General features: G+C 43.5%; 1 protein-coding gene across 2 annotated transcripts in view; it reads left to right on the top strand.

Moving 5' to 3' along the window:
- nlrc5 (NLR family, CARD domain containing 5) overlaps window positions 1-12,415 on the top strand; it is a 175,336-nt gene that overhangs the window by 149,365 nt on the left and 13,556 nt on the right. For both annotated transcript variants that reach the window (XM_060838192.1, XM_060838191.1), the window contains 5 exons: window positions 811-894; window positions 3,440-3,523; window positions 4,604-4,687; window positions 5,101-5,184; window positions 11,321-11,404. In XM_060838192.1, coding sequence (XP_060694175.1) covers window positions 811-894; window positions 3,440-3,523; window positions 4,604-4,687; window positions 5,101-5,184; window positions 11,321-11,404 — 420 coding nt within the window. The remainder of the gene's footprint in view (window positions 1-810; window positions 895-3,439; window positions 3,524-4,603; window positions 4,688-5,100; window positions 5,185-11,320; window positions 11,405-12,415) is intronic.

The raw sequence follows: 12,415 nt of genomic DNA, 5'->3' as shown, positions 1-12,415 counted from the left end.
TCTGACTCGAATGCCCACGTTTTATTCCCAATCTCGGTTTGTCTGGTTTTTTTTTTTAGCCGGTTTCTGAACCTAGCCAATACATTCCTTCAATTCGTTGAGCTTTCATTTTCGCTGACAGTCTCTAATGAGGGATCTCTTCACATTGCAACTGGAAGTCCACAGAAATAATATTCACAGACATTTCCCTGTGGGCCACTTTACTCCTCTCTTCAAAAACAGTAAGCAATTATTGTCTGGCACCTACTTTTCACAAGCCCATTAAAAACAGTATACTGTGGACGCTGGAAACCTGAAACAAGCCCAGAGGAAGCTGCAGCCAGACTGGCTGGGTTTCTCTAGTGGGTTTCACAATTCCATACTGGTCGTCTCTTTGCAACTTGTAAAACTTTTCACTGTACTGTTGGTGTAAAAGTACACATAATAATTCATTTCTATTCTATCTTATTTCTTTGATGAGCTAACAATATTCAAGCAGCCTCGTCACTCTGTCCTTAACTGCAGAACCCAGCCATTTGCTGAGAATAGGCTTAGGTAGGCACTAATTCTCTGATTTCCCATGGTCACCATTCTTAAATTGTAGCATCAAAAATATCAACGTATGGGGACTAGGGACTTGTAATTTAATACAAAACCATTGAAAGTGGGATATCAATCCCGTCAAAATATCAACAAGCAACTAGTTTCATTTGAGCATTTCTTTGACTGCAGATGGCAGTACACATTGTTGTGATGTGACAAAGCAACACGAGCTTCAGCATTCGGTACATTTCGATATGTTTCACACCCTTTTTGTCTTTTGATTATTAGCTTGACTCAGAACAGCATCACAGCGACCGGTGGGGAGAGGTTGGCACAAGCTCTCAAACAGTGCCCATCGGTGGAAGAGATTCAGTGAGTGCATTGTAATGTTACAAAACAAAACCCTGCAGGTTTGGAAATCTGAAGTCATGGCAGAAAATGCTGGGCATGCTCAGCAGGTCAGCAGCTGCCGCAGAGAGAGAAGCCGGGTTCGCATTTCAGATCAATAGAAGGCCAGTGAGCATTATCCATACACATCATGCTGATTGGTCAGATCTGGTTTGAGAAAGTACCATTCACTTGTATTAAGAGAGTTGGCTGCCTGTATACTCTCAAAACGCTGCACACAATTGGTCTTCTCCCAGATCCTGTTTTTGTAAAGGGAGCAGCTTTTCACCTCCGTGTAGTTCTAAGTGAATCAGGAATGTAGCCAGTTGTAGTTTCTGGTACTTCATGGAGCCATAGGGCAGTACAACACAGAAACAGACCCTTCATTCCAACCTGTCCATGCCAACAAGATATCCTAAATTAATCCCTGCATTTGACTCATATCTCTCTTAATCCTTCCTGTTCAAAATCCCATCCAGATGCCTTTTAAATGTTGTAATTGTTCCAGCCTCCACCATTTCCTCTGGCAGCTCATTCAATACATGCACCACCCTCTGTCAAGTTGCCCCTTAGGTCCCTTTAAAATCTTTCCCCTCTACTTTTGGACTCCCCTATCCTGGGAAAAAGACTCTGGCTATTCACTCTTATCTATGCCCCTCATGATTTTACAAACTTCTAAATCATCGTCCGTCAGCATCCGACGCTCCAGAGAAAACAGCACCAGCCTATTCAGCGTTCCTGTGCAGCCTTACTTGCTCAAGTCATCCAAGCATCAAAATTATTCAATCTGCATCGTAACTTTACCTTTAATTGCAGAGCCCAGACTTTTGCTGAGAATAGGCTTCGGTTGACTCTAATTCCGTGATTTCCCATGGTCACCATTCTTAAATTGTAGCATCAAAAATACCAAAGTATGGTGGCTAGGGACTTATAATGTAACACTAAGCCATGGAAAGTGGGACTGAGCTGGATGAAGAAAGGATGTTTGTGATGGTTCGAGGGAGATTGCATACACGTGGAGTTTAAAGGGACGGAGTGTTTTGAAGTAAGAATCTGGAAAGCGAATGGGTGGATGGGAGTTTCAGGAAGCCCTCTCCACCAGTGAAGGAGCCTTTCCAAATCCTGAAGGAGTAAGGCATTAAGTGGTGGGAAATCACAAAAGGAAAGAGCATTCTTCAGAAGAGATAAAGAGAGAGAGAGAGCAGGTTCAGAACTGATCCCTTGGTTTGGCAGTTGCTTGAAATGGGGAAACAGTGGGTGATGATCAATCGAGGATGAGGAGGGTGTGCCCCCCCCGGTGCCATGCCACAGCCTTGTGCCATGAGGGAGCAGGTAGGTTTCAGCCTCAGTTGTCCCTGCGGGTTCTTCCCATTGTTGCACCAGTCAGGACGGGCACTTCTCCAGCATGGGGCATCACTTGGCATCTGCCTCTTTCCTAACCCAAGCCCTTGAAGCAATTAGTTCCAAAGTAGCCAGTACCTGTCAAAGAGAGTTAATGCCACCTCGGTGGATACTGTCTGTCTCATGAAGCTAGGTCATGACCCACTCTGTGTTGTTTCTGTCACCGGGATATGCAGTGTAGTTCGAGGGCTTCTGCAGAACTATCCAGAATCTTTGGGCATTGGCGTTGGAGCTGTTGTGGGAGTGAGGGAAGGAGTCAGTTGGAAATAGACCCTCCCCATTGTCATTGTTGGTCACCAAAGTGAGGTAGATTTACAGGGAGAGGGAGGGAGGGAGAGAGAGAGAGAGAGAGAACATTGAAATTCCAGGTATTGATGTGAGGGCACTCTCTAATAGACTAAATTTCATCCTCCAAACACATTGGCTTGCCCTCCAATTGCGAATCCAACTGTGAAAGAACCTGAGGCCAGCAACAAGAACTAATCATTAATACATTGGCTCAGGAAGGTCAGACACAGATATGACCAAATAGCAGGGAGATGTATATGTATAAAATCGCTCCACTTTGGGGCACAAAAATGGTCTTTAAGGCAGCAGTAAAGCCCAAACAGATGGGAAATCCAAAACCTCTGCACTCACAATCCATTCCGGATTCTCTCCCTTGGAGAAGCACCTTCCCAAGGACAGGCACAGTTTGGAAAATTGCAGCTGGGATTTAGTGGCGACTCTGCCTGGCAATTGTTGTTCGCCACTTTTGCGGGCTGTGTCATTTCCCGAAGCCATCATTATCAAGGTCTGTGTGTCACTTCTGTCTGGCACCTGACAAATTATTAAGAAGAGCCTGAAAACACACACTTTCATCCCTCTGCAACCCAGCTATTTCCGAACTTCAGTTTTTTTAAAACTAATTTTGTGCACCACTCCTGCTAAATTCAAATCAAATCTGAAGATTACGTTCAAACTCTGGCTCTGACCTGAAGATATTTCAGACTGAATGTCCTCCAGCATTTTCTTTCAAGCCTGACCTTGTCATTAACAGTTGGTGCAGCCGTTCATGGTGTTCCTGTAAGGGTGATTGAATACTGACAGCAATTTCTTTTCACTTTGCCTGACTAACGCAAACATGCAGCTTGTCCACAAACAAGATTGGCGATCAGACTGCAAAGAAATTGTCAGAAGCCCTGCCCAAGCTGCCCTGTTTAAAGACTTTAAAGTAAGTGCTATCTGATGTTCTTTCGTGTATGTGTATGCTGTGGATGTATTGATCAATGGTCTTGATGTAATTTATTAAGGATCACTCCCTATCTGCCCTTAACTGAATAAGAATTTCACTTTTTTGTTATTACCACATTTCTAAAATTGAGTATGGCTGAGAAGAGATACATTTTGTCAAAGCTGCTTGGTTTAAATGTCGGCAAAGCTCGGTGGTTAACTGTCAATCATCATCTAACTAGTGCCTTCTCCATAACAATGCGTCTACCAATCAGAGTCCACTTGTCAACTATTCCGCACTCTCCTCTCATTCAGTAGAAATTTTTTCTTTCTCATTTTAATTTGGTATTTCTTGCAAATTGTTCTGATGATTGTAAAACAAAAAACGAGTTGATAATATATGTCCATCTTTGGCAATACTTTCGCAGACCACCAGACAACTATTTCCAAGAACTCTTGCAGATTCCCAATGTACTGTAGTTTGTGGCTCTTTTCAAAGGAAATGTAAATGATTTAATAAGAGGTGTCATGTCTCCATCTGCTGGTGGGAATTTTTAACTCAATCCATTCATTGGGACCTGCCAGGGTGGGATGGTGGCTCAGTGGTTAGCACTGCTGCCTCACAGTGCCAGGGACTTGGGTTCGATTCCAGCCTCAGGTGACTGTATGGAGTTTGTGCGTTTGCCCCATGTCTGTGTGGGTGTGCTCCAGTTTCTTCCCACAGTCCAAAGCTGTGCATGTTCGGTGGATTGGCTAGTGTTCAGAGGTGTGCAGGTTAGGTGGAGCAGCCATGGGAAATGCAGGGTTACAGGAATAGTGTAAGGGTTTGGGTGGGATACTCTTCAGAGGATCGATATGAATGCAATGGGCTGAATAGCCGGCTTTCACACTGTAGTGATTCTATGACAGGACAAGTGCAGTGCTGGTTTGGGAAGGAGAGTCAGGCAGTGTGAAATATTGAAGTCCTATCTGATCTCCTGGCCTATCTATGAGCAGTTAGTAAAATGATGCACTTGTTGTTTTTTAAGTCTGGCTAAATTTGAGCCAGGAATAACCCACACTTGTCTGCCTCACGTTTCAGCCTCCATTCCACTGAGCTCACTTCTGATGGTGGAGAGATCCTGGCACAACATCTTGCACTGTGCTCAAGTATCGAAGTAATAAGGTGAACATTTTCTAACTTATCATATCAAGCAAGTTTATTCCCTCTTCCAAATATCCAGAGGCTGTAGTCCATTTCACAGTCTAAAATTGTTGCTTTTATTAAGATCAATATTTTAGATTAAGACGGTAGCCCGACACTTTCTGCACATTTGGATCCACATGAAGAAATTATCAGATTCCTAGCCACCATAGTCATCCAGGTCTCCCCTTCCTGGGCCCTGCATCCATTAAAAAGAAACACCGATATCAAATAGGAAAGATTTGAAAACTAAATATCCAACTTTGGGAAGTGCCACAAAGCTCCTAAAAGTTATCTACCCAGTCCACAAAAATACAGCAGAGAAAGGGCTGCTTCTAGGTGATGGTAAAATGCTGTGCCATTGCACTCATTGCTCATTTTCTTGTATTCTGCAGTTTACCTGAAAACCACTTTGGGAACAAAGGAGTGATGGAGCTCGCAATGGCTCTACAAAAGATGACATCTTTAAAAACGCTGGAGTAAGTGCCGCACGTGCAGTGTGTGTGCGAGATTGGGCAATCCCAGGCTATGATACGTGGCTATAAATGAGGTTTCTTCTTTAAGTCTTAAATGTTAATTCAAGATTTGTGACTGAAAAGTGTTGATTACTTCATGTGAAAGTTCCAATTTCCATGTTAATTCCCCGTTTAAGAATATAATGAAGGTCCAATGTGATAGAGAATATCTTCACACAAAGGGTAGTCCAAATCTTAACCTCTGTCCCCCCAACAACAAAGCGATTGCAGATCAATTGAAAACTTCAAGGTGAAGCGTTTTGTTGTGTATGGGCATTGAGAAGTAGAAGACTGGGTAGGTATATTTTATCGACCTGTTCCGAGATGTTATGACACACCTCTGGAGCTAGTGGGACTTGATCTCCTGGTTCAGAGACAGGGGTACAACCATTTTGCCGCGAGAGCCAAGAAGACAAGATGGATATCTTGAGTTGTGCTGCACATCAGCTGAGATCTGATTAGCAGAGCACAAAAAAGGGGCTGAATTGCATACACTGTATGTAGAATATATTTTGCCTCCGGTGATAACTTAGAATCGCTGAATCCCCACAGTGCAGATAGAGGCCATTTAGCCCATCAAGCCTGCACTCTTCCTATGAAGAACATCCTCCCAGATGCACCACATTGCCCCCCATTTCCTATGGCGAACCCACCTAGCCTGCTCATCCCAGAACACTATGGACAATTTAGCATGGCCAATTCACCAAACCTGCACATCTTTGGACAGTGGGAGGAAACTAGAGCGTCTGGTGGAAACCCACACAGACACAGGGAGAAGGTTCCATGCTGTACATCTTTATGACTCTATGACCACACAGACAGACAGCTTTCTGACAACAATAACAAGACTGCTGCTATCAGGACCCACTTCATAATCAGTAGGGTTCACCATCTGCAGTTGTTCCCCTACTGCTGGGTCTTGATGACCAGTGGGGCGGTATTTCCTTTGAAGTTTGAGAGAAGGCCATAATCATGGTGATCACATGACCTGTTTGGAATTGGAAATGCCTTGATGTTTGTAAGTGGGGCTCCATTTCCCCTGCAGTAAGGCAGTGGTTGTGGTGATGCTAGCTGTCACATAGTCAATCCCTGTTTCCTCTCAAAGTGGGAAGACCTGCACATGTAAGAGGGTCATATGTTTGTCATCTTTATGTCATGGGTGGCCATGACATAATGATAGCCAGGAACCAGGAGGACAGATAATACCAGGGAAACTCTACAGTGTGAGTAACGTTTTGTGAAGTGTGTTTAGGAATCTGAGGAATCAGTGGCATCCTTAATAAACGTGATGGATAGCCAATTGTCTCATGGTGGACTTGCAGGGTTTCATTCAAAATCTCCACATGGTGATTGATCAGTGTCAAATTTTACCTGCTTACTCTCCTGTGGTGATTTATAATGTTAACGGTGCTACATAAAGACAATTGTTAGGCAGATGTCATTAAAAAAAACAAGAGCAATGAGCTGAGGTTCACTCCCACAATGTTTGAAACTGTTGCCACAAGTGAGAAGGAATGAATTGTCTTTCCTTTTCAAAGGTTTGAAATGGTTGGTCACTACATGGGGCAATGCCATGCAGTTAACTAATTTCTGCTGTAGCAGTAATGCACCAATCACAAGTTTAAAAAAAGACAAGTTTATTATCTGCTAACCCTGAGAAAAATAAGAAAAGTACATTATTACAGCTACCATTTTCAAGTACATTTCCTCTTAACTCCTTCATTTCCTGGTATTCTCTTTTCAGTCAGTATTGTCACCGACCTGTTTTCTTCAGAAGGCGGTCTACCAGACTGTTTCAATTCTGCAGCCAAAAATCCACCTCCCTGCTTTTCTTTTACCTTGAGATACATGCTGGTTGTATTCACCATCTGTAGGTAATATTTCATTCCGTCCTCGAAAAACAAATCTCATGGTAGTGACTGGAACTAGGTAGGTCTTATTGACTATGACATCCTTGATTGGGGTTATTAACTGGTCCAATCCTGGCTGACAGATATAAGCAGGAGTCTGAGTGTCTCCAGATGTCAGGGGCCTGCCTCTGAGCTAGCAGGTCACATCCAGTGTACTGTGCACATGCAAGTAAAAGGGGGACTTGGTGATGGTGATATCAGCCTCTGTGCGGTTATCTCACTCGTGAAGGTACAAATTAGAGAGGAGAAGGATTACCACTCCTGAGGAGGGGATCGAGGGGAGAGGGAGGATGTCACCAGCTGGTTTGATTGCCTACAGATAAAATGTTCATCTCAGCTCAGCGACCTCGGAGTCTTCCACATCTATCAAACCTGTGCCCACACCTCCTCCCTCACCTCTATCCAAGGCCCTAAAGGAGCCTTCCATATCCATCAAAGTTTTACCTGCATATCCACTAATATCATTTATTGTATCTGTTGCTCCCGATGCGGTCTCCTCTACATTGGGGAGACTGGGCGCCTCCTAGCAGAGTGCTTTAGGGAATATCTCCTAGACACCACACCAATCAGCCACACCGCCCCATGGCCCAACATTTCAACTCCCCCTCCCACTCTGCCAGGGACAGGAGATCTTGGGCCTCCTTCACTGCCGCTCCCTCACCACCAGACGCCTGGAGGAAGAACGCCTCATCTTCCACCTCGGGACACTTCAACCCCAGGGCATCAATGTGGACTTCAACAGTTTCCTCATTTCCCCTTCCCCCACCTCATCCTAGTTTCAAACTTCCAGCTCAGCACTGTCCCCATGATTTGTCCGGACTTGTCCGACCTGCCTAGCTCCTTTTCCACCTATCCACTCCACCCTCTCCTCCCTGACCTACCACCTTCATCTCCTCCCCTACTCACCCATTGTACTCTATGCTACTCTCTCCCCACGCCCACCTTCCTCTAGCTTATCTCTCCATGCTTCCAGCTCACTGCCTTTATTCCTGATGAAGGGCTTTTGCCCGAAACGTCGATTTCGCTGCTCGTTGGATGCTGCCTGAACTGCTGCGCTCTTCCAGCACCACTAATCCAGAATCTTGTCTAGTCCACCTTGGCTCCATCAAACATGGCAACTTTGTGGTCACGTGATGCCTGCGACCATTTTAAATCTGCATTTTTCATCCCTTTTTTTTGAAAACTTTTTCAGTCTGTGGAAGTCCCAAGTGTTAAATCAGATGATTGAATTTGCAATCCATATTGCATATTTGATTCTGTAGCTATGAATGGGACAGTACTGATGAATATTTACAGGATGAATTACCCCCTGCAGGTTAAGGAAGCTCTGCACAGTAAACAGCAAAGTATTTGTAAATCCACAAGTGGATTTAATACTGAAAAAAAACATACTGCAATATTGACGCATATGCTATGTTTTGCACCATTAGGAATGTCAAAAGCTATTGGCATATAATTATTTGCAATGCCCTGTTTTACACACATTTGTGGCACTGTGAACCCCAGGTTATATGAGTGTTCAGAGCTCCCATGTGACCCCGAGGAGGCACCATTCCTGATTTAATGCAGGAAGAGTCTCCATTCAGCTTCTAGACATGGCTAACATCAGCCCAGGGCGATGGGTGAAGGGTTCTGCTTTGGTTTTGACTAACACTGGCTAGAGGGGAGTTTCAAGGAAACCAGCCAGGGAAACCTGATCCTGAAGGTTATTCCAAGCCAAGGTGTAAATATAGTGAAAAATTAACCAGGCAATTATAGGGTTGAAATAGATTTGGAGCAGGTATGCAATGAGCTGTAAGACTGAGTACTTAATAAACCTCTTGGACTCAGAAAGATATTTTGGTTTCTGTTCCATTGACTGGCTTAGAACAAGAGTGACATTGATAGTGGAGAATGAAACATGGCACTGTTGAGTAAGTCTGCAGAGCGGATACAAATAATCTTAAAGAAATTACATCGCGATTGGAACAAGGTCAGCCAGATGAATATTGTAGCATGTGAGTTCCCTGATTGGGGCTGTTAATCTGGTCCAAGCAATGAATCAGGCCTGACAGATATAAACAGGACTTCTCTTCACTCTACAAGCCAACTTTGAGCTAGCTGGATCAGCATCCTGTACTGTGCACATGTAAATAAAGGGTGACTTGGCGATGGGATACCGGCCTCTGTAAAGTTATTTCAAATTAATTTCACAAAAGAGCACATTCACATTTCCAGCCTTGTGTGACCCAGAATATATGTAGCTAATCCTTCTTAGCAACGTTTCACATGCCAATCTACAACATAGCTATTCTAGTACGGCAGTGTTTATCGTCAGTTTGTTGGGAAAAAATAAGGAATGTATATAGGGCTGGGGAGCCAGGAAAATAAAAAGGCTGGTTACCCCTTAGCTAGTTACCCCTTAGCTAGTTACCCCTTAGCTGGTGAAACGTTGGCACAAGCAGAAGCTACAGGTACACATGTGCAACAATCTCCAGGAAAGGGAAATCTGAGAAATATTCAAAGAATAGAATGTTAAGTGGATAACTGTTCAAGGATTCAAGATGGCACCAACATGAATCAACACTTCGCGAGGCCCCTGCACCAGATCTTACTCTACTATTTCTTATCACCATTCCACGCTTTCACATTAATGTACATTCAGGAAAGGGTGTCTCTGAGAATTGGTTGAGGATTGACCTCCCCAGTATAAACGGAATATTAGGAAGTAAAGCGATTTTTAAAAAATGAAGTAGGCCAATGCAAATCATCAGGTATTAGATCCTTGCACAACAAAAAACAATGATGCTTGGTCCAGGAAATGATTGGAGATCCTCAAAGAAAGATAACATGAGAAGTGCTTCAGAAAAAGGAAAACAAAAATAATTTTTTGCATCACTTTGTGTTTTAATGTTTTAGTACATAGAAAGCAGGGAGAATATGAACAATCAATAGTATTATTTTGATTGTGAAAAATATATAATTTCACTATTGATGGGTTGTATCTTAAAATAAGACACAATATAAAATCATGATTTTCTTTACTCTTCATTTAGTTGTGTTCAAGAATGTTTATTTCATTAAAAGTTTTTATTTAAGAAGAGGGGACACGGTGGCTCAGTGGTTAGCACTGCTGCCCCACGGCGCCAGGGATCCAGGTTCAACTCCCGCCTTAGGTGACTGTCTGTGTGGAGTTTGCACATTCTCCTCGTGTCTGCTTGGGTTTCCTCCGGGTGCTCTGGTTTCCTCCCACAGTCCAAAGATGTGCAAGTTGGGTGAATTGACCATGCTAAATTGTCCGTAGTGTTAGGTGCATTAGTCAGAGGGAAATGGGGCTGGGTGGGTTCCTTTTCAGAGGGTTGGTGTGGACTGGTTGGGCTGAAGGGCCTGTTTCCATACAGTAGGGAATCTATATTAATGTCTCAGTAGTTCAGCAGGTGATTGGGGTGAATTGACAGGGTAAATGTTAAGTTAGATATGGAGAGAGGTGGGCATCATGGGTGACAAATGTTTTATTCCACCTCCAAATCCATTTTGACTTAGCCCCTTCCCCCTCTTCCTAACTTGTGACGGTTTGCATTGGTTGTAAGATTTTCTTGACGGTATCTGATTGACTATACAGGTGTTTTACTGGTGACAAATAATAGTTTTTAAAAAAAGAAGTCATGCTGGTTTTGGTAATGGGGCACATCAGTTGAGCATGATGCCACTTCTGGATATAAAAGAAAAATAAAATAAAGGTAGAAAAGCTAGGACTGTTATGGTGAAGTGGCAGTGTCCCTACCTCTGAGCCTGGAGACCTGGGTTCAAGACCCAACTACTCCAGAGATGTTTAATAATAACCCTGAACAAGGTGATTAGGAAATATAAAGGTAGAAAAGCTAGGATTCTTGAGGTGTAGTGGTAGTGCACCAACCTCTGAGCTAGGAGGCCTGGGTTCAAGTCCTACCTGCTCCAACACTATATTATTATTATTACATCGCTGAACAGGTTGCTTCTATAAGAAAAGGGAAGACTGGTGTGTGAAAGCAGCTGTAAGGCTGAGTCATTAATAAACTGTATCCACAAAGAGAGAGAGGCTTAGTTTTTCTCACCAATTAACCTGGATCTGATTCGACAATGGGGCAAAATGTTTTCTGGGCCAGAGTGTGTGTGAACATTGTGTTGTTCGGTGTTTTCGGATTTACCTACCGTGGTGTTCTCTCTTGTAGCCTGCGGCTGAACAGGTTTGATGACCGTGTTGCAGCGGAGCTCACAGCTGGACTTGTGTGCTGTCCCCGTATTGAAGAGGTCATGTAAGTGTTACATCTCTTTGATGCAAAGAGACCGTGAGACAGCTGGTGTCTGCATTTTGAGATAAACGGGAGCTCTGGTTTAACCAGATTGCTGCAGTTTTAATTAAATAGCATCAAGCTGGCTCTCATTTCAAAACATGTTAGTCACTGAAAGATTCAGTTTTCCATCCTGCCTTGTTCTCTCCTGATGACCGTAGAGGTTGAACTTTTTTCTTTATTTTGTTTTGCTTAAACTATTGAAGTGACTCCCTCTGGTTCCCTCTGTCTGCCTCTGACTGTCTCTCTGCCTGTCTCCCTCTATCTCTGTCTATCTCTGTCTCCCTGCCTGGGCATCCCTCTGTAGCCTCTGACTGATTCTTTGTCTGTCTCCTTTTTGTTTCTGTCTCGCTCTGTCAGCCTTTATTCCCTCTGTCTCTGTCTCCCTCGGTGTTCCTCCCCCTCTCTCTGTCTGGATTTAAATGTAGTGCAGCTAGTTTATCCAGTTGAAGTGCTTACCTCATTGTGTGACAATGCAAAACATCCTGGTTACACAGTGACACGAAGTCGGTGAATGTGTAACCTGAATTGACCTTTTGTTGAATTGATTATTGTAAAACATATGTTTACTGCACTGTAATGATTTTGATTAACAGTTGGTCAGAGTTCTTTTTAAAAATAAATATCAGGCTGAAGGCTAATTTTCTGATCTCCTACTGTCACTGGTAGTGCATGGCACAAATTACAGAGTGCTCTGTGTGAATTTGTGGATGAGGTTGTCACCAACTGTGTGATACTGCCACCTCCCAATGAGCTCTTTGCGTGAATGATTCATCTTGTTCCTTTGTACATTTCTCCAGTGCCAAGGCCTAGTGCCAAGCCGGCATCATAACTGAGATAGCAGCATAAATTTGGTCATCCGGGTTATAGAATACAAACTTTTTTTTCTTATCTTACATTCTGTGAGTAGGTTTAAGGGTAGGTGCCCCTCATACGGCCTGACGTTTGGTTTAAGAGTATATGCCCCTTATAAGG

Source organism: Hemiscyllium ocellatum, chromosome 17 (assembly GCF_020745735.1).
Source record: "Hemiscyllium ocellatum isolate sHemOce1 chromosome 17, sHemOce1.pat.X.cur, whole genome shotgun sequence".
NCBI lineage: Eukaryota > Metazoa > Chordata > Chondrichthyes > Orectolobiformes > Hemiscylliidae > Hemiscyllium > Hemiscyllium ocellatum.
This window is presented reverse-complemented; position numbering and strand designations above follow the sequence as displayed.